Source organism: Gavia stellata, unplaced genomic scaffold (assembly GCF_030936135.1).
Source record: "Gavia stellata isolate bGavSte3 unplaced genomic scaffold, bGavSte3.hap2 HAP2_SCAFFOLD_34, whole genome shotgun sequence".
Classification (NCBI taxonomy): Eukaryota; Metazoa; Chordata; class Aves; order Gaviiformes; family Gaviidae; genus Gavia; species Gavia stellata.
The window spans coordinates 4,856,312-4,880,339 of NW_026776320.1; the positions used below are offsets into that span (position 1 = coordinate 4,856,312).

Genomic DNA, 24,028 nt, shown 5'->3' on the forward strand with positions numbered 1-24,028 from the left:
GCTTCTGCAGAGCTGTTGCTGGTATGTGTAAGTGCATCCACCTCCCAGAGGTGACGTGTTGTACTCAGCAGTGGTGGGGGTCAGCCCAGGGGAATCTGTACGAGAATTTGGCTTCTAGCCCCAGAAGCCCCATTTCTGAGCAACAGAGCTTATTGTTGTTCTGATTCAAAACAAAAGGTCATGTTGAGCAAATAAAAATATTTTCATTCAGGTTATCCTTATCTGCAAGGAAGTATTGTGGCAAAAAAATCTTTCTTCCCTTTCATAGTGAGCTGAAAAATAATACCAGTTTGTTACAAATCTGTAATATAAAAACTCATGTATACACTGCATGTGGGTGAGCAGGCACTTCTTTATTGCAGCGCTGGACGCACAGGGGATCACTCCACCACGTGTGCGTGCCTAGTTTTCTCTGCTACAAAAGTTATACACAATCAAAGTATACATATTCATCATATTTCCAGGAAACAATTAACATATTCATACGATTTCCGAGAACTCGTTAATATATGTAAAAGCTCGTGAGGCATGGGCCTTCAGGTACACAGGTGGTCGTCTAAGGTCCTCTGGTGGTCATCCATAGTCTTCCTCATGGTGTCCTTCAGTTGAACGCCATCTTTGCTCAGGTTGGTTGCAAAATTCCAATTCTTGGAATCTTCTTAAGTTTTCCTCGGTTTCCTGACCAGGTCTACAACTTATCATTCTCTTGACAAGCAAATCCTGCCTATTCACAGTGCTACATTGTTCAGCAGTTAGTTTATGATGAAATCACAGATAAGTCATACCTCGTTACCTTCATACAGAATATATAAAATTTAATTTTTATTAATCGCTCTCTGGATTATACTATTCTATCGATATCCATCCTTAAAATAATCAATGGTTACTTCTATTAATATCTATTGATTGGCATTCTTGATATTTGAATCAAGATGGGAAAGGTAAGGAATTTTCCAAGCAGCATCATTGGTGCATATCAGGTCACATTGTCACGGGACTCAAACCAGACTTTTCTATTCAGTTCTTCATCGTTCCATCTCATTACTGTTAGTTCCTTAGTATGGAACAGCGACTCCCTGGTGAGGTTCCTATGGTTATTGTTTCTAACGGAACAATCCTAACATATGCATTTGTATTTTATTATTTTATTGATTAATCAAATTTAACCTTTCTATATGATTAATTCTTGATTATTTTTTTTTAAAAATCAGAGTATTTACAAAAGTTCCCCCCCTGTGAAAGTTTTGAAAATTATTTCAATACGTTCATTTTAATCAGTTAAGCAGATTATGTGCATCAAGTATAGATGCCAAACGAGTTAATCGAGTCATCATCCTCCAATTTATGATATGTAGTATTACTGAGAAAACAAGACTGATCAAAATCAGTATCAGGAGAATAACGATGGGGTGGCATAACTCATTTAGGATGCCTGTAGCAGTAGGTGACCATCCGAAAAGAGTGTCCCACCATTTATGTTCTGCACCTTTTCCACCCTCTCTAAAACACAGTGTATTTCTTCCACATTGTGATGAACAGTTATTAAAGTTCTGTGTCTGTTTCCCTTGACCTTTTTCAAAATTTTGATTAAATCCTGGTTGTTGTAGCAATTGTTTCACTAAAGTGAGATTCATTCCAATGGGTGCAGGCAACAGTTCCTGAGTTAATGTATAATTCGATTGCAAGAGCTGGTGAGATGTGACTGGAGCCAAGTAAGAAAAATCACATCCCGTGATTTCAGTGAAATTGCAAACACAAAAATTGGAGTGATTCCTAGTATGTATAACTACATCATCTACGGATATAAAATCACAAGCTGTTCTCAAACATACACAGCCCCTTACCCATACATCTATATAAGCAGTGTTTCAGGGTTTTCGTCAGGGCGAGTTTCAAAATGACTCAAATGATTTTGTTCAGTATCTAAACAGATATCCTGACCTCTGATTGCATTACCTTCACAGATGAACCCTTGTTGTTCTCGTACAATACAAGAATCCAAATCCACAGTTTGCCATTTCTGTCCCACTTCTTGGGCCCATACTCTATGCTCAAATGGATAGAGTATGGTTCCATTGTGATTCAATCCTAATGCAATAACAGGGTAGATGGAATATATTGAAGCATTATGTCTAGTTAATACAAAAGTTGTGGCTGTACTTGTGATGGGATCGTGGGTAAAGTTTACCAAATTCCACCAGGACTGGAGTTTTTTCTCTAAATCAGTGGCACTATCTCAAATTATTTTCCGAATCTCGGTGGGGAGATTGCCTTCTTCACCCTCTCTTATGATTGAAGCGGCCACTGATTGCGCCCACAGTTGAGCCTGGATACAACTGAGAACCAAAGACAGGTTATCTTGGGCCACACCGAGTGCATCTACAACGAAATTCATGGTCTTCCACATTGACCTTTTCCCATTTTGGTAATATGTTTGACAACAGCCACTGGTTAGTTTCTAAAGCCAATAGGGAAGATTGCAAAGGCCGTTGTAATTTAGCCAATTCACTAGATGGGAGTAGCCAATTTGTCTCCTGACATATTTTCCTAATTTGCCTTTTTAATGTCAGAATGTGTTTAAACAAGGCCTTTTTGTTCAAGCTTTAGACATCTAAAAAGTGTCTACATGATTCACACCTGCATGAAGCTTTGCAAATCACACAGTAGTCACCAAACAGCTATATTGCACAAAGATCCACACAATACCACACCATTCTTAGCTTAGTCTACATTGTAAAGTGCTGTTTCGTAGGAAGAAACTTGTTCTGGAAAAATAAGTATCTGGATAGGCAAGTACTGTTGAACTGTATTTCTGAAAGGTGACACTTCCATCGTAGCGGAAAAAATCTGACAGTGTGTTGTCAGTGCCTCTGACAGTGTGTGTTTTTTATTTAATAAGCTGGACTAAGCACCATAGAGTACTGTAATGAATGCATCCTAAGTATTCAGGTGACACCAAAAGCCAAATCAATTTTTAAACTCAGAATGAGATAGATACAAACAGACATATCAAAAGGTAGGTAAATGTTTAAAGTGGCGTCAGTCTCTGTCCAGGAGAATAAGTAATTGCATAGCAGAGCACATCTTAAAGTAATGTAAGATAAAGCTATAGCAGAAAAAACAAACCCTAAATCTTTAATTTTTTTACTTCTATATTGTCAAACCAGTACAAATTTAATCTTTTTAAAATAAATGAGTCTGAGAGACTGTCGTCATAGCTAAGATAGTGTTCAGTTTATGAGTATTTCCATGAAAGAATGAAAGGCCAAAGCCTGGTGGTATTGGTCCAGATGCTTCTAAAGAATCCAAATGTGGAACTGTGGCGTGCTAACCATGACATAAACCCTTAATTTAGACCGGTTTCTGAAGCTGAGGAATCAAAAATTATATATTTGTCTGTGGAAAGAGATTTGGTCTGGGAACAACAAATGAGAAAGTTCAACCCTATCATCTATAGCTTTAAGCCAATACTAAGTTTGGTAGATGAACAGACAAATGGTGATTATACAATGGGAGAAGTCACAGCTACTGCAGAGAGAATCCTGCCTCCGGGTCTATTTGACTACTGGGCTCACACACACAAGAACATGACTCATCTACTCAACAGAGTGTACTAACATGTAGAAGTTCTCAGTGCTTGACTTGCTAGTCATGGTTTAATAAATGACTGAGGGGAAAAAAAGTGGAAGAAACAATAAATTTTAACAGCAGAAAGAGATTTGCTGCATCTGACTACAACTGAAGTTGCTCCAAGATCTGGAAAAGCAAGCCAACAAAAGAATGATGACGTTTGTGTTACCTATGAAGCTACTCAGGAACATTCAAGTCTAGAAGTGACTGAAGAGCTGCAGGAGGCCCTCAGGACTAAGTGACCAGGTAAACGAGCAGATGAAACTCAGTATTAACAAATGCAAAATAACATATGTGCACAGCTTGTTTACAACTCACCATCAGGATTGTGTGGAAAACACTGCAGAAGAAACTTTGTAAATGTCAGCTTAATACTCGGTATTGACCAAAAAGGCAAATACGGTTTCAGGACTATGGAAAGAAGGGAAACCCAGCATTTTGTCATCCTTCACAACAACAGAGTGTCTGTATGGAGGGCTCCTTCAGTCAGTCTCAGAAGGCAAGAGGAGAGAGAGGGGCAGCAGGATGCTCGCCAGTACAGAATGGCTTCCATCCAGCAAGAGGAAACATGAAGGGGAGGGCACAATAGGAAAGAAAGGCTATGACAACCATCTATTACAAAAAGAAATTACCTAAATGGTAACTAGCGAGGGACAATTTGCCATTTCTCCTGCAACAGGAAGTTCCAGAAGATATCCACTGCTTCACAGCTGCTGCCTGGGTCATCAAAGTGTTTCTCACACAAGTGCATAATGAAGCTGTGGAATGTACTTCCACGCAGCCTTACTAAGGCAGAAACATTTGCGGGTGAGACCCAGACAAGAAGTTGCTCTTGCCGGGCCTTTCTAGCCCCAAAAGGGCTGTCAGGCGCACTCTGTCGCAGATGGAACTTCTGCCAATTACCATTTCTGCCAATTTCTTCTGACAGTGGCCACTGGACAAGGGCTTAAGAGAGAGGACACTGGAGGGGAGTACTCCAGGTCAGATCAGTACAACAGTTCAGACAGCAAAGCACACAAAGGTTTTGCATTATGACCTACATTCATTTAAGTGTATTGTGATTTTCAGGTCCCATTTCATAGCTCTACAGCTGTATACACGTACTTAGTAAGCATACTTCACACACATTCATCAAGATGCAACACTATCCCCAAATTAGAAAGCATATCCCCAAATTAGAAAGCACCAAGTATGTATAAGAAACATCCTTCACTTTATAGCCTTATTTTTCCACAACACAAGTTAACAGTGCAAGTACCCAAATGTTTTTTTACGTAGATTTCTATAAACAGATGCAGTCCACCTCCATGCCCAGTAAGATCACCTAACAGATGCTCCTGGAAGATATGTCAAGACATATGGAAGACAGGCAGGTGATTAGAAACAGCCAACATGGGTTCACCAAGGGCAAATCATGCCTGACTCATCTAGTGACCTTCTGTGATGGAGTGACTGCACGAGTGGACAAGGGAAGAGCTACAGATGTCATATACCTGGACTTCTGTAAGGCCTTTGATACGATCCTCCACAACATTCTTATCTCTAAATTTGAGAGAGATGGGCTTGATGTATGGACTGTTCAATGGATAAGGAATTGGCTGGATGGCCACGTCCAAAGAGTTATAGTCAATAGCTCAATGTCCAAGTGGAAACCAGTAACGAGTGGGGTCCCTCAAGGGTCTGTGCTGGCACCAATATTATTTAGTGTCTTCATTAACAACACAGACAGTGGGATTGAGTGCACCCTCAGCAAGTTTGCAGATGACACCAAGCTGAGCAGTTCATTCGCTAGAGGGAAGGGATGCCATTCAGAGGGACCTTGACAGGCCTGAGGAGCAGGCCCATGTGAACCTCATGAGTGGGCACGGTGGTGTTGGTTGATGGTTGGACTTGATGATCTTACAGGTCTTTTCCAACCTTAGTGATTCTGTGATTCTGTGAGATTCGCCAAGACCAAGTGCAAGGTCCTGCACTCGGGTCCAGGCAATCCCCAGTATCAGTACAGACTGGGGGATGTAAAATGGGCCACAAAAATGGTCAGAGTGCTGGAACACCTTCCCTGTGAAGAAAGGCTGAGAGAGTTGGGGTTGCTCAGCCTGGAGAAGGCTCCAGGGAAGACTTCATTGCAGCCTTTCAATATATAAAGAGGGCTTAAACAGAAAGAGGGAGATTTAGATTAGATAGAAGGAAGAAATTTCTAATGGTGAGGGTGGTGAGACCCTGGAACAGGTTGCCCAGAGAAGCTGTGGCTGTCCCAACCCTGGAAGTGTTCAAGGTTATGTTGGACAGGGCTTTGAGCAACCTGATCTAGCGAAAGATGTCCCTGCCCATGGCAGGGGGATTGGACTAGATGATCTTTACAGGTCCCTTCCAAACCAAACCATTCTGTGGTTCTATGATTCTACGCAAAACTACTATGTGATACAGTTTTTAAAAGGAGAGGAACAGAAATTTGAGGTGAGACATCCTTTAAGGCAGAAATCGGGTCTCAGGACTTAATCAGTGCATTTTTAACATTCTTACTAAAAAACCAAGCTGCTACTAGATCAAAAAATTAACTTATAGAAACAAGTATTAAAAGAAATACCTGATTTTTTTTTAAAAGTTCACATATTATTACTCATGTCAGTAACTCATATGCTTTTGCCTAAATACCAGGTACAATTACTCACACATGCAAACACTTCTGATTTTGGACTCTAAAGTAAGTCTGATGTTTAAGGTAGAATTGCACTTTATATATTTTTATATAGCCTATAGTAAAAGCCTGGAAGAGTCAAGAAACTTACCATTATGCCACCAACTACACGACACCAGGTGTCAGAATTAGAGTTTTAGCTTACAGTCACATTAAAGGTATATGACATGCAATCAGATTCTAGTTTACCCTCCTCTTTCCAAATAAAACCTAAACGTTCAGCTGCAGTTCTGATTTCTCCCTGCTTTATACTGTATTTTTGCAAATGTTCTTTCGTGCTGAAGGGCCCAACCCCTGGTGCTCAGGGGTTAATTGGAAAGCATTTGACCCCTCAGAGGCATTCAGGCAGATTTCTTGAAAGAAGAATGGCAATCACACGCTGTCAGCTTTGATTTCATTAAATGCAAAACTGACTATGTAAGGATTTACGTTACACAAAAGGTAGATTTCTACCCCCGAAGAGTAATTTTGGTTGCTAGTCAAACTTCTTCCCTGCTTCCCCCTGGGAAGAAAGTCTGTGGAGAAAAGCATTGCACAGATCACAAGAAAGGCAGGAGAGTTCCTGGAAGAACATTTCCCACTAGTGTGGGACGTGTCTGAACCGTTTGTTTAAAAAAAGCATGACCCAGAGGCTTGTAAGCAACATGTGGACAGAATGTAATTAATCAGGAGTGAAAACTAAGGTAGAATTCTTCTGCTCTCTCTCGTCTTCCACCTCAGAACAGCAATGGGAAGAGATCACTGCACTAGATGTCGTCGTGGTACTCCCCGTACTTTGCTGTGACAGGTTCCTCAAGATGAACTGCTGCACCACCCATTAAGGCAAATGCTGGGTACATTATGCCAGAGCAGTCCACCTCGCACTCATAAAGGCATTTCATACGGCCTGCGTCGTAGAACCCCACCTTGCCTTTGTCACAGTCGAGGCAGATGCCCAAGCACGATGGCAGGGGAAGGATTCTGCTCGCTGGATCCTTGGGGGCAGCAGGTGTTGTGGGGATAAAGAACTTCTTCATGCCTAAAGTGACCAGTGTGAAAGGCTGTGGTGAGTCAAAGAAGGCATCTTCACTCCCACTGTCATGACCACTGTCTTGCTCGTACCTAGAACAGAAAAACAACCATTTGCTTTTGTCAAATTCTGAAGGGGGATCAGTGATGTGAACTGGAGAAAACATTTTTGTAAGACAAGAAACACCACATGGTCACCTGCAAAACCTTGTGGGGTAAAAATATACCTAAGCCAGGAGGGAAGACGCATTTAGTAGGTGGAGAACACTCACTTGGGCCACTTCAGACAATAAATAACAGCTAAACGCTAACGAGGACAAGACCACAGAAGGCTTTACTAAGGAGCGGATGTATCTAAATGTACTCATGCTAGGTAATCATTAATGAACCTACAGGTAGAGCAAATTAGTTAACTTGAAAAGTAATTTAGCGACTATGACTAATGATTACAGACAAGGTATGTTTAACTTCATTTACATAATGTTAAATGACACGAGTAAATACATTTAACATGACTGTTGTCCTATGAGTTTTCCTCACCACTGCTGTATTACGTTGTCTTTAAAATTCACAACACAAAAAGTAGTGGTTTAAGTTTTTGGTTTGGTGGTTTGGTTTTTTTTAAAGTGCTCTGCCTGGAGGTTTCCATGAACCCCTGTTTCCCAGCTGGTTACTGGGGAAAGTTTGTGGCCAGATTTGTTCAGTCTACATGCTTTTGCCCCCTACTTCTGTCACCAGATGAAGACACACTGGAGAAGCACACATTCTTCTGTGCCGACAATCCCTAGCTAGGTTTGCATTTTTGGGATGTCTGGGGGGAGATTGGATTTGTGTCAGCCAAAGTTTTCCAGGTATTTGTGTGGATAAGGAAAAAGAAATCAGGAAATCAGGATCTAATTTCTCACTTTGCAAAAAGCCTCCGTCTGGCTTTAAGCAGCTCAAGACACAGGCGTTCTTACACTTTCAGTATGTTACACAGGAGGAAGCTGATACATTTTTTACATTCCTGAAAAAGTTAAGAGTCCTCAGGAGATAGCTTCCCAGCCTGCAGTTCCTAGACACATCCAGGCTTACTACAACCATACTTCAGAGCTGAAATCTTTTTATTGGTTTGTCCACTGTACTTTGGCTTGGGATCAGTAGCACTCCAGTACCATATGCAAGTGTATAGCCTGGGATAAGCCAGTGACTTGGAATCCACCGTGACGCAAGCTACAGCAAAGATACACAGATACACACAGTGAACATTGTACCTCTCAATGGCTGCCAAACCTAGTATGCTAAGGAAATTAAGGCAGAGTCTTACTATTGACAATTAAACATTGCTTCAATCTTGCAAGTGATGCTTTTTTTTTACCTTCTTGCTTTAACTGGCACATCTTGACATCTATAGGAACCTCATTTCTTTCCCAAAAAGAATGAAAATAGGACTCTGGATAATTACAACACCTTTCTGCTAATAGCAGGGGATGAACAGGGCAACCTGCTTACAGCATATCCTTCAAGCTACTTTCCACTAGTTAGGTTCACCTTGTGTACTAATTGCGACCAGACTCACTCTTAACTTATTTTTTAAAAAGCCATCTCCTTATATAAAACATGTATTGAGCAAGAGTCTGCAATTTACCTTGGGCTGGTCACATCATGGGTATTATGGAACAATTTCTGTATCTGGTTGCTAGAAACAACTCCCACTTTCACCAGGTATGAATAGGCTTCCACACGAAAAGCCCAGACGTGCTTCCCTTTGGCAATCCCGGTGTCGCCAATGATGTAATCCAGGGTTGTGTAGCATCCGACCTGCATGCGCTCAGATCCCAGCAGTAGAGGAAATCCAGCCCTGCTTTCCACAGAGGTTCTTCCTGGGTTCAGCAGGAGATGTTCACTGTTGTACCCACATTTGTCATCAAAAAGAAAACTGAAAACTGAAAAACAGTATCCAAAAAAATTTCCTCTTAGTTAAGTATTTGGCCTTCTGTGCTTATAAACTACATTTTAAGTCATGCTGGCATCAGGATTTCTCACTTTTAAAGGCTAAGGGAACGTCATGCAAGCTAAAACGGTCTCAGCATGCCACCTACTTAACCTGTTTGTTAACAGTGCTTCTAAACATTTACGCAACCGGTAACAGTAGAGTAGAAGTCTGGGAACTACTGGAAACCACCTACAGCTCTTAACACCGACAGACACAGATTCAACACCTTGTGGACATAAGAAAACCCAATACCTGGAGCTGGAGGCGTACGCAAAATAACTTCTCGGCTCCAAGGGCTACAGATGGACCCTTTATATCCTCGAACTCTAAAGGCATAGGAGCTGTCATCATCAAGATCAGATATTACTTTGCTCTTGCTGCAAACTTTGATCTCCTGCCACGTCGCACTCTCCTCTTCTCCATTAAGCTTATGATACTCAAGAACATAGATATCAGCTGAGTCTGTCTTCCCAGGGCATTCCCAGCTGATCAGAGCTTTGTTGTACATTCTGCTCTGCTCTTCATTGATTTCTGGTATTTCTAGACCTGGAATGCCAGAGATTCAGGAGAAAAAAACCCTCAAATTTAGATATATGTTGTTTTAGAATTAACCATACAAGCCCTTTGTTGAGTGGCTATAGCACTTGGGGGGGGTGGGGGTGGGGGCAGAAATCTGACTCAATCCGTTAAAGAGTACAGATGAGGATGGTTCCATTCATGCACTTACATAAATCCCTTACTTTCTGTTTTTACTTCGAAAGTTGTATTATTTATTTTTGCTGGCAGCTAAAAAAGCATCTAAAAGCCTATTCTTTTCTGTCATGTTAACAAAAAGCTTCTAGGAAGACCTAGTATTACTTAACTACAATGTTTTGGAAGCCAATGTAAACTGGTACTGAATGCAACGGCATCTTAGCTTCTTTTTCAAAGCTGAAGCTAGCATTGCTGCCAGGTAATGCCTTGTGGATCACAGAGACAGAAGGGACAATGCAAGTCACAAGACTGAGTTCTGCAGCTGCAGCCCTGCATAAGTTTTGCCTCTTTCCAGAGAAGCCCTTCAAGTCGTAACTTGAGAAAGACCTGATGCTCTCGCAATTTACCATTGGAATGGAAGGACAAGTCACCAAGGATCTCTTCTTGCTTAGCTATGTCCACCACAAAGTCTTCAAAAGTAGTTTCAGCTGCTGGCCTGAAGCTCTTCAGAGATTCAGTAGCTTTTTGGATTCTGAAAGCACAGAAGCAAAGGGATGGCAGAACAGAGAAAAGGGAATTCACATGTGTGCATTCCTTAAACTAAAAATGCTAGGTTTTGCTTTATAAAAAGTGCTGTTTTCATGTACTTACTGATGTCTCCCAGAAATTTCTGTCTCTCTAGACAGAATTCAAATGCAAAATTTAAGGTCTTTTGTACAGCAGTGTAAAGGTATCAGTGTAAAGATAATGAAGAGGTAATCGTTCAGCTGGTAGAGCATTTTAACAATTTGGGGCATTATGTTCAAAGAACAAAATAGATGTGAAGCGCTAATGGAGAACAGCTATTAAGATCAAAGACTTTAAAGCCAGAAGAGACCTGTTAGATTAACTTGCAAATACCCGATACAATCTCTGAGCAAAGGAATGTGTCAGTGAGCTGAATGGGCTACCCTTCCAGTGCAGTCCTACTGAACAAGGCCACGTGTTGTCACAGGACAGAGCCCCTCCTGACTGCTGTTTCTTAACGCACACTGTAATGTAGCAATTTCTACTGAACGGTACTGGGACCATCTCTGAGCCTTTGCAATACAAGGTACTGCATTCAGTACTTTGCTAGCAGGTGTCAAAAGAATATGACTGACCAGACATCCTGGAACAGTATCTGTACTTCAAACAGAAGATAATGAAGATACCTGTCATGAAGCTGTTTTGCTGTTTGAACAAAACAAGATGGATCAGTTTCTTTAAGCACCTCTTGAGCATATCCTACAAGGCCATTATTTTCCAGGAGCCCTTGATATTCCTCTGCTTGCGTTTGCAATTTTTCCAGCCTTAAATTCTTAGAAGTTTCAATTGCCCTAAGAGCTGCGGACTTCTTCTCTTCTAGGACATGAGATAATTTCTCAAAGCTCTGAGATGCTTCTTCTTTAGCTCGTTCACTGTTGCACTAGGAGGGAACGAAAGACATTTTAGACAGATTCCACAGCACTGTGGCTGTCTACAGAAACATACCTCAAGTTGTTCAAGGTATCACAGCAATCTAGTCATCCATTTGACAGACAAGACTAATGAGCTTTGTTATGCCCATCAGCACTGAAAATGTGATCAGCACTGCACCCAAGCTAGTGAGCGTTTACTGGATCAACACAGAGAACGAAGAGCAGGAAAGTATTCCTCTGATTATGTCTTGAGTTACGCATAGCATGTGTCTAAACAGCTCATGGAAAAGCACTGTGAAAACAGGTCAGTTTCTGAAGTCTTCATGCCCAAGAGCTAGGTGCTCCTCCACCTTCCCCAACCACACTGAGATGGGGGTCCAGCCCAGCTTCTCACATATGCCCTCAGAACTGTAGGGTCACCTCTAACTAGTGCCCTGGATAAAAGGAACTACAAAGCACAGAGACAATCTTTATCAAGATACAGGCAGGGCCAGGAGCTCCTGCAATTTCTGCCATTGTGTTTTTCAGCTTGTACGTGAGCTCCCAGCTCTGACTCTTCTGCAGGGAGATTTGACTCTTCATTCTGACTTTATTGCAACATCCTCAAGGCGGCAAACAGCCAGTGTAAATTGTGAAGCACCGTTAATACACAAGAGCTGTAAGTCTAACCCACCTCTCTTTGATTAAGGTATCAAACAAGCTTTCTTTCAATTAAATTTACAGCAGCACCCAAAACTTAACTTCCCTCTGTATGTTGCCCATATTTCCAACACTGTCAGGATTAGGTCTTACCATTTGTGATTCAGGACTAACACAAACTGTTCAGAAATTGTTTTACTGGCTAACTGAAAAAAGCCAAAGGATTTGAAACACTTCAGTGAAAACAGTTTGAGTCTCTGCTGTGTCCCTGCAAGGGCTATCCCCAGCCAACACGGAAGACACTCTTACCTCTGTTTCTTTCAGCAGCAGATCCAGCTGTGTGATGTGAGCTTTCACCTGGCTCTCCTTACTGATGAGGTACTCAATATCTTTTGAAAGCTTCTCCTGTTAAAACAAAACAGCGAGCTAGCAGAAGAAGGGTATCCCACCCAAACCGACAACCAGCACAGGCAGGTCATCCAGCTAGCACTCGCTTTATCTAGTTACAAGGACAACAGCCTGCCACCAGTTATGAGCAGCACCCCTGCGGAGAATTGCTCAGTGACCCGCAATGACTGCACAGGGACATCAGGCCACTGATGTGGGCAGGACTGGGGGCACAGCCTCTAAGGACAAGAGGTAACAGCCTCTAAGGACAAGAGGTAACAGCCTCAGCTGGCTCAGTCTTCCCCAGCCACAAGTGCCACCTTCTCTTAGGCTAGGAACATGAGGCTTCAGGACGTTACTAAAACTTACAGAAAAGCCACGTTAGTTATTAACTCGTTTGTAGTAAGATTTGCTAGAAGAATGAGTGGTTCAAAGCATGAACTTAGGAGTGTCTCTGCATTTCCTGACTTGCAAGAGTTAACAGCTGTACAGGAAAAGCCTTGCAAACAGGCAAGGAGGCCAAAGAGCACAAGGCAGGCTGGTCTGGTCTTCCCCCCCCCCCCCCGCCCCCCCTTTTTTTTTTTCTTGTGAGCAAGAGAGGAAGAGAAGGAAGAAGAGGAGGTAGAAGCAATCATTCTTTAACAACAAAGCAATGTTTGCAAGTCTTCCCTGTTGTACTGCGAATTAACAGCTATGCAACTTCAGAAACATACAAGGTCCCAACAGATACTTCCAATGCAAATTTTTCAGGAGTGCTTCTGAAGTATCAGCTAATCCAAGCCACAAGGACACTTACCTTAAAAAAGCTAGATTGTAAAGTATAAACTGCTTAAACCTTTTGCATTGGTCAGTACTGCTATACAGTTGGCTAAAACAAGGTGGAAGGACTTTTAAGAGGTTATGTTTCAAGCCTCATAGAAAATACAGTTTCTCAGAAGTGCGCTATGTCACACTAATATAGATATTAACAGATGTTGCACAACAGCATGCCTCATGACTGGTTCAGTGTCCTCTAAACACACATCCTGGCTTCCTGCCACAGGGAGTTTGCCCTTACACCAGAAGCTCAGTACTTTTCCCCTTCTTAAGGCCAGGTCCAACAATATTTACTTTTACCTTAAGGGTTTTGTAGGCAGTTCTCATGGTTGTTACTCTATGGTTTGCATGACATCCACCCAGTTTACAAAGATGACAAACAGGCCTTCTGCAGATTTCACAGTACATGTTTACCCTCTCCATTTCATGTTCTGGACACATCAAAATCTGAAAAAAAAAGAGAGCAGAGAGAATGCAGGTGTACTTCCAAAAACTGAGGTGGCCAACAAACCATCAAAACACTAAATCACCCCACAGCAGCATCTGATTTCATCAGTGGATTCTTTATATTCAGTTTATCTTCCACCTTTTATATTTGTCTATGCCAGTGAAAGCCAGCAGATGAACACACACAGTTTCACGAGGTTCACAGTGAGTAAACCTGTAGCGATGTCTGTGTACACATCATGTAGCCTCCATACTGCAATCAACCATTTTGCTAATCCCTGAAGTTGTTTGCGTGCCTCAAGCTCCCTACACTCCTGTTCAGAGCTGTAAATGCAATATATAACACAGCCACGCTGTCAAATTCAACTGTGTCCATGCCAGCATCTCTTGAAACAACTACGAACTGTCTTAAAGCAGGAGTTGACATAATACTGTAATGATTTAAATTTAAGCTAGACTCTGATCAGCCACATAGCCATTGCTCTTGGAGCAACAGATGAAATGCAGCCACACCCCCAGTCACAGTCATTTTAAAGATAAAAGGCTCCAGTGTTTCATTTTTTCTGTCTGACTCCAATTACAAGTTGTTCATGCTGAGCGTTAATTCCAGTAGCAGCTTAAACAGCATTGCGAAAAAGCTGGTGTTTGCTAAAAGTAATCTTTCAAAAATTGAACACGTTGAAGTAACTGCTCGAAGAGGCAAAAAAAGTGCTGCTCAACTCCAAGCTCAAGCAACAGATAAAACCGTCTAAAAGGGGGTGGGTGGGGGTGGGTGGGTGTGCTTGTGCACATGTGTGCGTGTGTGTTTTAAAAAAAAAAAAAATGCTTTGCCTCGTTCCAGAGCACTGAAAGACATTTGGGTCCATCTACTCCATGTTACCAAAGAGAAGCTCTTGAGAAAGCTTTTCAGTGTCATGTCAAGGAGGAGAACACGACATCAGTGCCAACAGTCAAGCTTTAAAAGCATCATCTTTTAACACACGCACACACATACAAGAAAGGACAGGAAAGGGCTCAAAAATAGAAGTGAGTAGCATAAATATGGACACACTAAGCTAAAATTGCAAACCATCTCTGAAACCAACTCTCAAGCCCCAAATGTTATCTTAGTCTATGGTGAAAAGCCCAAAGACACCAGTCTCGCTAGCACCTTGGTACATAAGACTGTCATTCAGCAGAATATGCAATAAGCTATCCCATTGTCATTGACTGCTGGATTCGGGGGGAGGTGCGAGGAGGGAAGGAAACTTTCAGGAAAATCATCTGTGCAGGCAGACATGTTCAAAACTGCAGTCATGCTGTCAGCAAGAACAAAAGCTTATGGTTCACTCAATGAATAACAGCAATAGTCAAAAAAGGAACAACGGTCCCAAAAAGCAACTACCATTGCACAGATATGTCTGAAGCTATATGCAAATGCTGCAACCCAAATTCTGTAAGATACGGGATACTTACCTTGGGTCCGAAGTTGGTGGTTGGTCCTACATGTTTATGTTGGGCTTTCACAGTTCCCCAAGGATGGTGTATTTTGAAACATTCGTTGCAATAGCTTGCCCTGCAGTCCATGCAGCTCTTTGTGGCCTCTTGAGGTGGAGGTTTGCAGAAATCGCACATAATAGTAGCATCTAAATGTCAGGTTCCCAAGGGAGCTCTGCCTCCTCTGTGCACAGCGTGGACGGTGCCACAGCACTGCCTGCGCACCCCATCATGCTAGATCACTGTTTCTACTGCCCGACAGAGAGCAAGCTGGAGGGCAGCTTTCCACGGAAGATTAAGGATTACCTCCTTACTTACACTGCTGAAAGCAGCATGGGGGGCCTGGTCCCCACGCACAGCCTGTCTGATACTCCCACGCTTGGCAAGCCACAGTTCTCACAAGGAGGCCAGGTCACCCACGGTGCGCCCACCACTCCTTAGGCACCCAACCTGGTGCCCTGATGTCCACGTTGTAAAACCACGTAGTGGACAGCTGCAGCGGAAACCGGTGACCGCTTCAGTCCATGCATACAATGCCGTGACAGAACATCATGCTTACTGAGGAAAAAAGGGACTAGACTTGGATTTGGGAGATGGCAGTCACCAGTGGGCTCTCTTCGTTCAAACTTCACATAACGCTGCAGGTAGAGAGAGCTGAGAAAGCAGCTGAAATGTATGCAGAGCTAAACAGTGATTGTGGGGCTGTGCACCCCATATCCAGAAAACAGGACTGTAATGAAGACAACTAGCTATTTCGTTTGGGGATTCCCTCAAATGATGCAAGCCTCAACCTGCCAAGCTACAGCAAACACAGCATTTGCTTATCAAACTGATCCTGAAAGAGTACCAGTACTAACAACTCAAGAGTTGTTTAAAAGAAGTGGGTGAAATAAAATATTTGAGCTTTGAAAACTGGGAAGGGGATGATGAACGTTAGTAACATACGAAATACAAGACACAGCTTTAGGGTTTGTCTTGTGGGCGACTCTTCCAGATCACTGCGGACTGCGGTTTTAAAGTGGACAGTTACGTCAGAAGGAAGCCTAAAAGCCAAGATGAGGTTTCTTTCAAGAAGTACTTTCGATGTATCTGTGTAAAAGAACAACTCATCTGTGGATTACACAACAGCTGTAAGAATCTTTCTAGTGTGACATCACAAAGAGCATGAGGAGTGCTCCTTAAAGCTTCCAGAGCAGACCACACTGGAAGAGGCGGTTAGCGCAGTCTTCTTACAGTCATCTGTCTCCCAATTCTGCAACCGTGCAATAACCATCATCTATGGAAAATGATTTATTGTAAGCGTAATGAATTGGGTAGGACAAAACCATCATTTGCAAAGTCTGCAGAGGCTCAGAAGGAAGTCGAACTACTCAATTTAGGCTGGCCGAAACCTGAGAGAACCACCTCAACAGTACCACTGACAGGCAATAAAACTGCTGAAATCTACACCTCAACAGCGACGCTATTGAACATGATGCTACTGCGTCTCAATGTAACTGAAATACAGGAATAAACAAATACAATGGTTACAAAGATTTACAGGACGCCACAAAGACTGATCTATTATATATGAAATAGAGTGCACTGTCCTTAAAAATATTCCCATTGTTCTCGCCACAGAATGAACAAGACTCGCACTATCCCTAAGTCATCTCTTTAACTGCATCAGGAGTACCGGGAAGACATTTTACCAATGCAGACGCAATTCGGCTCAAGTCAGTCGAACACATAAAATAAGGAAAACACGCAAAAATTCCGATACGTACCTGATCTACTAATCCTGTCCATGCTGGAAGAAGAGCTTTGAATTTGAGGGCTACTCTGATTAGAGGATTCAGAGCCTCCATCAGCGAAAGAGTCTTCAAATGCAGAGAGTATTTCTTTCACACATTTGTGACAGACATTGTGCTGGCAAGGAAGGATCAGTGGATGGGTAAATAATTCCTTGCATGCTGGGCAGATGAGCTCTCTTTCGATACCCTTAATGGTAACCTTCATGACAGAAAGAGGGAAAAACAAGTGTAAGTGCAGAAAACGTGAGCCAGCAAGACTTACTGCACAGCTGTATGTCTGTATGTCACAAAAGCCCAGCTCTCTAGAATAATCGTTCTATTCTAGAATCGCACATTCTAGCTGGTTTGAGGCATTCCGCTGGTTAACGCTGCAAACAAATCTCAATTAACATTTATGAAAGCACTGACAACATTCCTTTCAACTGAAATGAACACCGCCACTAGGCAAACTCGGTTCATCTTTAGGTCATGTCTGCCTTGCAGGGGAGGAAAGGAGAGGAGGGGAGTAGTCTTAATTCCACTCAAGGACCTAGTGAAACGAAAGCAACCATACTTCTTAACAATAGGAATCCATATGTTTAACTCAGCTCGCTCGCTCGCTTTTCAAGAAGGGGGGGTGGGGGAGGGAGAAAAAAGAAATTAAGTGTCAGACTGGTTAAACAACAGGCTTTCCCGCCGTGTAATCCACATTTAAGCACTGGAACTGCCTTGACTTCGTTAGGCTAATAGTTCCAGTCCGGAACATTATCTGTTTGTTTATTTATTTCCTGCACAAAGAGCCGCCCGTGGATCTGTGCAGCTCTTCAGTAATTTAATGACCCCACAGCCATCTGGCACTGCGCTCCGAGGCCGGAGTATCTGCCGGGAGAGCCAACGGCAACCGAAACCCAGCGAAGCATCAAGTGGCGGGCGCGGACACCGGCTGCCCAGCGCCCGCTCGTCCCCTCTCGGGTGGGTTTTCACCGTCCAGCCCGCCGCCAGACCAGACCGACTTTATTTATGCGCTTCCCCCGCCAGCACCGAGCCCCGTCTGAAGATCTAGGGGCCAGCCCTGCCCGCCGCCCCAGCACCTCGGGCTGCCGCCGGTGCCGCTCCCAGCCGGGCAGGGACGAGGCTGCCGGCGCACACCGCGGGGGGCAAACACCCCCCAATCCACCGCCCCCCCCGCCCCCCCGCAGCACAGGGCGCAACAGCGGAGGGGACGACAAACCCCGACCCGGCGGCCGCGTCCCCAGGCTCCCCCCGGGCACCAGGGGCGCGGCGCCGGGGCGGCCACGCCCGCAGCGGCAGCGGCCACGCCCGTGATGTTTCTGCACGCCTGGTGTTACAAAGAACTAGAGAACACATGTAAAGATGTTATTTCACATCTACTTTAGAAACCACCTTCATAAAAATACAAAACACTGTGCTTGAAATGATTCTGATAATGCCAGTAATGCACAGTCTGTATATTCAAACTGAAACATGTTACTTAACCGAGGCGGGGGGAGAATGGACTGGTAAGGACGTGAGTTGTGAGCCTTCCAACTATGTTTTGAGTAATAATTTGCAAGCTTGTGAATAACTCTATTACCCCTTAACCACCTCCGCCATCCCCAAACTTCCCGATGTTACAGGCAGGCTTTAAAGGATGTAGCTCTTCCTAAGCCCTTGTCTACATTGGCACACTACCCATCGCTGACATCGGATGTGGTTTATTTGGGACCAAAATAAACTATCAGCCGCAGACCAGAACAAAGCCCCTTTGGCTCTGCTGCCACCTTTGAAACAGTGTGAAGAAATTGGTCTTTGGTGGCACAGCAAGGCAAACCATTCTGCACTTCATGCCAGAGGTGTGGATGCCAGCAGAGGTGGGTGTTGCTAGCGTGGACAAACCTAGAGCACACATTTTCCTCCTGTTGTCCCACAGCCTAAATAGCTGTTTTGGAAACTGCCTGTTAGTTACTAGAATGTGATTGAGGAGAACTTCATGGATACATTACGTAACTTTTTACACACACACGCGCACACATGCACGCATGTGTCTATATCCACATCTGTAAGTGTATATGCTGTGAGCTTACAGGTTGAGAGCTTTAGGAAAAAGAGTAGTAAACTGCTGCGTACAGAAGAATGTTTGATTTGGGGCGAGAATTTTATCTAAAAATGTCTTTTACCCTTTAGGATGGTGCCAGAAGTTGCTGCAGTAGGAAGAAAAGGTGTCTATAACCACCTCTGTGATCTGTGGGCATCTGGAATAACTGCTATAGAGCTTGCTGAGCTTCAGTCTCCATCCAATGTTTGACCTACATCCAGTGAGGTTAGCAAGGGGTTAAAGCGCGGTGTGTAAGTACAGCTCCCCAAATCATCCACCTGGAGTAGTGGCTACATGGGTGCTTGTGGTGTTTGGGGGTACTGCAAGGGTAGTGGGTTGTAAGTGTTCTGGATGTACGTGATAGAAATTGTGACAACTCCTTTTGCTGCATAAATGCATCATGTTGTCCTGGTAGCATCTCTTAAACGGATGGACTTCTTCCTGCCAACTAAACAATGTATTCAAAATTCATGTCAGATGTGTACTGCCATGTAACCCACAGAAATACTGTTGGATTTTTTAGAGCGCTTCTGCTAATGATGGAAAGCAACTTCCAGCCTCCTGAATTAAAGGACAAAATGAAATGGCAAGTACTTTTCTGTTTCAGTAGATAATGATCATGTAGTTCACTGGGCAATTGATTCTCATGTTTACCACTTCCTTTTGCAGGTCCAATAGTTTCCATCATTCTGTGAAAATGGTACTTAGGAAAAAATCCTAAAAAAGGACCGACAGCTGAAAAGTTACTACAGGTATAAATTTATGTATGGGATTTTTTTTAAGTTCTAAAATTAAAATATGCTTAATATGAGTGGTTGGAATTTTAATCTGTGTTTTTCCTTCTGTCTTTCAGCATCCTTTTTGTTACCCAGCCATTAAATCCAAGTCTTGCTATTGAACTTTTGGATAAAATGAATAATTCTGAGCATTCCACTTACCGTGATTTTGATGACGATGATCCTGAGGTGGGAATACATTTTAATCACAGACTCAGATTAAGTTTTCGTTTGCCGACAAAACTAAATGCTTATGATTTCTTGAGCCACAGAATGTTTTGTGATCTGGGAACAGGCTCAAGGGTTGCTTTTACTTTTGGTTGTGCTGCTCTGTCACACGTCCAGGCCCTTAGCAAAACTCATTATATTTGGGGGAGAGACACTCAAAGAGAAAGAGATGAAAACACTTTAAAATTTTGTTTGCGGTTGTCCTTCAACAATTTTGCAGCAGTTGTGTGGACTGCTTCTCCAGTCCCGAGTTCTGGCGTGCATTCTGCTTTCTGTTTCTTTGTGGAATTATGTTTCCATTCATCTGCAAAGCAAGCATTCATAAAAATCGTGTTCTACCTCTGCAGAACTTGTTCTTTTGTTCCTCATTTGCTTTCTTATGAGAAGGAGAGAACGATCCTGTAGTTGTTTTTGTCAAGCAGTTTGGTATGTGTTTCTTGCAGATTCTATTTTCTCTCTTGGAATACTCTGAAACTCCATTTCACCTACAGGTTTTGTCAAAGACAAAGTTTCTGACTTTCTGCTTTAACAGCTGGGAAGAAACAGCACGCTTATGGAAGGTGATAAGCGGTGCAGGACTGAAGTGTTTCATAAACAAGAGAAAACAGATATTCTGTTACTGCATCCTGTCTTCATACTTAACTGTATGTTAGTGAAGACTTTCCAACTATCAATACCGTTAAACTGAGAGGCCAAAAAGGAAATGTTATCTGAGCAAAGACAAATGCCGGCCAGCATTGTCTTTACTTGCTCAAATCCAGTGTTTTAAAAACCCTTGTCTTGAAGTTAAAGACACTCTACAGATAAAATGTCTCCAAATAATTCTAACTTTCATGTACTAAAAAGTACATGCAATCTTTATTTTTAGCTTCCGCTTGATTTCTGTCTGTCTTTGTTGCTATTATGCTAAAGAAACCTGCTAAAACCCAGGTACACAATACTGGCTTTAAAGTGAATATATTTTGGAATTGAAGTATTTTATTGTTCACTTCTAGCCTCTGGTAGTGCCTCATAGGATTCATTTGACAATTAGAAATGGGAGAGGAGAAAAGACACGCTCTGAAATAAACTGTAAGCATGTGTACTATGACAACATTAACTATTCTTAAAATAATCATTGATATTCACTTATTTCAACTCGTATTCTGCATAGCTGACGTATATAGAAACAGTTTTAGTGATATTCAGGAAAAGAAAAACTTACGCTGTTTCACTTACGGATATAGTTTCTAGATGACTATGCAAAAGAAACATTAGTGTAAAACATTTGAATGCCCCTTTTGTCAGCACTTCAGCAAATCTCACTATTGCTTCATCTTAACTGAACAGGACGCAACCTGAGCTCTTCTGAGAGCTGTTTGGTATCGCTTCATACGCCACTGCAGCAGGGATATTCGGAGTGATGCCAGATTGTGCTAGGTAGCAGAATGGCAGAGGAAGATTTTTCTGCCTTAAATTAGTCTCTTGTTGTGGTTTTTGCTTTTGAACTGAAACAGTCCTTTAGAAACCAGGAAAGGAGGTGGTTGATCGCTGGCCATTAAAAGCAGACTCCATCCCCCAAACTGTGGTCATTCTTTTGCTTGAATTAAATCAGAGCAATCCTTGGAGCTTTAGTTGTCTTTTCTGAAGCTAAAATTGTGGGAAGGAGTGTTAAAGAGCGTCTGCCAAAGAGCTTTCCTAGAAGATGCGATAAGCTCTCTCCAAACTTCATTCACGGCTCTTTAGTGCTATTGAATCGCCCCAAAGAACGTGTTTTCTCTAAATTACATCTGTATTGGTGCTCTAAAGAGGGCACTTGACAGCCTTGTTGGCTGAATGGTTTTCCTCATCCTTCCTAATGAGCGGGTGGGGCAAGTGGCGATCGTGCTGCCTTTGTGACAGAAGAGTACTTTCTGTGCCCCTTAGTTTCCAGCAGGCACAAGTTGGGGGTGTGCCTGTGTCAGAAGTTTCCATCAGTGGGGCTGTGATGCACTCATTAAACTGGATTTGCCTTTTTGGTTAGCCTTTGGAGCTGAATTGGGTCTAATTACAGTCCAACTTCGATTCTTGTTTTCCTTTTCTCCTCTGTAGTTGGTCAAGTAAAATTTGGTCCACCCTTGAGGGAAGAGACGGAGCCACATCGTGAGTTTGTGAGTTACAAGCAGCGTGGGCTATGCTCTGCACATTATTCCCTGCAAATGTCTGTGGAGGAGGAGAAATCCAAGATGTGTAGCATACCTCCTTAATGCTACTGAAGTTGGTAGTGATTTTTCTGACAAGTAACATATTGGTCCTGGATCTTTTGGTGCCATTGCACTATATGCAGCAAGACCCCTTATTTGTGGGCTCTGCCAGGTGTGATGTATGTGCTAAGCAACAGCCCTTGGTCTTGTGGGTTTCCCCTATGCTTTTTACCTCATTGCCAAGTATATCATTCCCTTTAATTATAGAGTTATTTTTTTAATTGTAGAATGCATGTGCATATTCAAATGTTTCTCTCCCTTGTGCTTGTATCGACACTTGAGCCACGCCGAGTCTGGCAGTTGATGTATTCTGTGAAGGTGTGTTGCCAATGTTTTCATCCTACGGACCTGTCAGTACAAGGGGTGTGAGAACTCAAGCAGTGAGGGAAAAGGTGTCTGTGCTGCCTCACGCACACGATTGCAGCAGCTTCCTCTCTTCTGTGGAGACTGTTGCTTTCCACACTTGTGCACTTGGGCAGTTTCTTCACATTCCTGGATAAAAAAGACACTCCTTTGCTTCCTTACTGCAGACTTCTGTGTTCTCTTTGTTTTTCTAAGGCAGGTGTTGAGGTGAAAAAGTTGGCTTAGTGCATAGGTGGGAGGGACATTGGCTTTGCTCTGAGTTGGTTTTGGGAAGGGTGTGTAGCTGGGAATGTAATTCCTCTTCTGAAGGCTACAAACTACACGTGAGTGGGATTTCTGGCGTAGGTTTCCTTGTACTGCTCTGTCGTTGTACTAAAATCTCCTTCCTGGTGCCTTGTCCTTTGGTAGTGGGTCAGCTGGCTCTGGGTGTATGAGTTTGTACGTGACCTTGCTCTTCCTCAGCAATGGCTGGACAGGTAGTCTGCAGGTTCTAGTGCCCGTTGGAGACAGGGGAGAATAGCTTACCACATCTCACGTAGGACTTAGGCAGTTGTTTCAGATACGTTATTTAGACCTTGACATGACTGCATACCAACATCATTTCAGAGCCCTGGTTATACAAGTGTTTCTTAAACATGGTAATGAAGTCAGTGTTTCACCATAAACTCATCACCGTAAACTCCAAAAGATTTTTGAACTGATTCCAAGTTATCCTGGCTTTGCTCCCCTGTTGCATTGTCTGGATTATAAAGAAAATACAATTGGTAGCATCGTATAGTTCAAATTATAATGCTTGGCTCCTTAAGAATGTCATTTATTTCTACAGACACAGAATCATAATTGCAAAGAGATGTTAAGGGAGAAGCTGAAGTTTTAAAAATACTTTTTCTGTTTCTTTCTTGCTTTATCAGTTACTGACCAAACCAAACCAGTTAGCGGACAGCTTCATGGGGCAGAGACGTGTTTTCCTTGCACCTTAGGAACCTGAGTTGCTAAACCGGGGAGAGGGATTTTCTGCAGGGACTAAAGCACCACTTTGGAGAGCACTTCTTTGTCCGGTGTTGTTGGGAGGGAGGAGCAGAGCCTTTTCCTACCTTGTGGGTTAGCAATCAGGGCCTTTGCACTTTGGAATGGCAGAAGCCCTTGCTGCTCCAAGAAGGGACTTGAAGGATCCAGATTAATTCTGCTGATAAGGAAATCTCTTAGTATGGTCTGCTCCTGTTGGAGTTTGGGTATTTGAAACCTGTCCAAAGAACTTGCCTCATCTCCCTGCCTGTAGGGAAGATCCCTGATTGCTTGTTTGGATCTTTCTGAAGAGGGCAATTAACTGGTCCACTGCTCCTATCAGAATGAAGCATGCAGTC

At 42.9% G+C, this 24,028-nt stretch overlaps 1 protein-coding gene across 1 annotated transcript; it reads right to left on the minus strand.

Moving 5' to 3' along the window:
- Positions 1-7,074: 7,074 nt before the first annotated feature.
- LOC132320838 (E3 ubiquitin-protein ligase TRIM36-like) lies at positions 7,075-13,693 on the minus strand. The gene is made up of 7 exons (XM_059834464.1): positions 13,586-13,693; positions 12,392-12,487; positions 11,198-11,451; positions 10,412-10,536; positions 9,564-9,857; positions 8,964-9,261; positions 7,075-7,429 (listed from the first exon to the last, which is right to left on the minus strand). The coding sequence occupies exons 1-7, from the start codon at positions 13,691-13,693 to the stop codon at positions 7,075-7,077; spliced, it is 1,530 nt and encodes a 509-aa protein (XP_059690447.1).
- Positions 13,694-24,028: the final 10,335 nt, after the last annotated feature.

Excerpts from the sequence above, each read along its gene's own strand:
- LOC132320838 (XM_059834464.1), bottom strand. The coding sequence starts at position 13,693 with ATGTACTGTGAAATCTGCAGAAGGCCTGTTTGTCATCTTTGTAAACTG. Across the intron at positions 12,488-13,585 it reads CTGCCTACAAAACCCTTAAG|GAGAAGCTTTCAAAAGATAT; the intron begins GTAAAAGTAAAT and ends TTGTTTTAACAG. Across the intron at positions 7,430-8,963 it reads CATGATGTGACCAGCCCAAG|GTACGAGCAAGACAGTGGTC; the intron begins GTAAATTGCAGA and ends TTTCTGTTCTAG.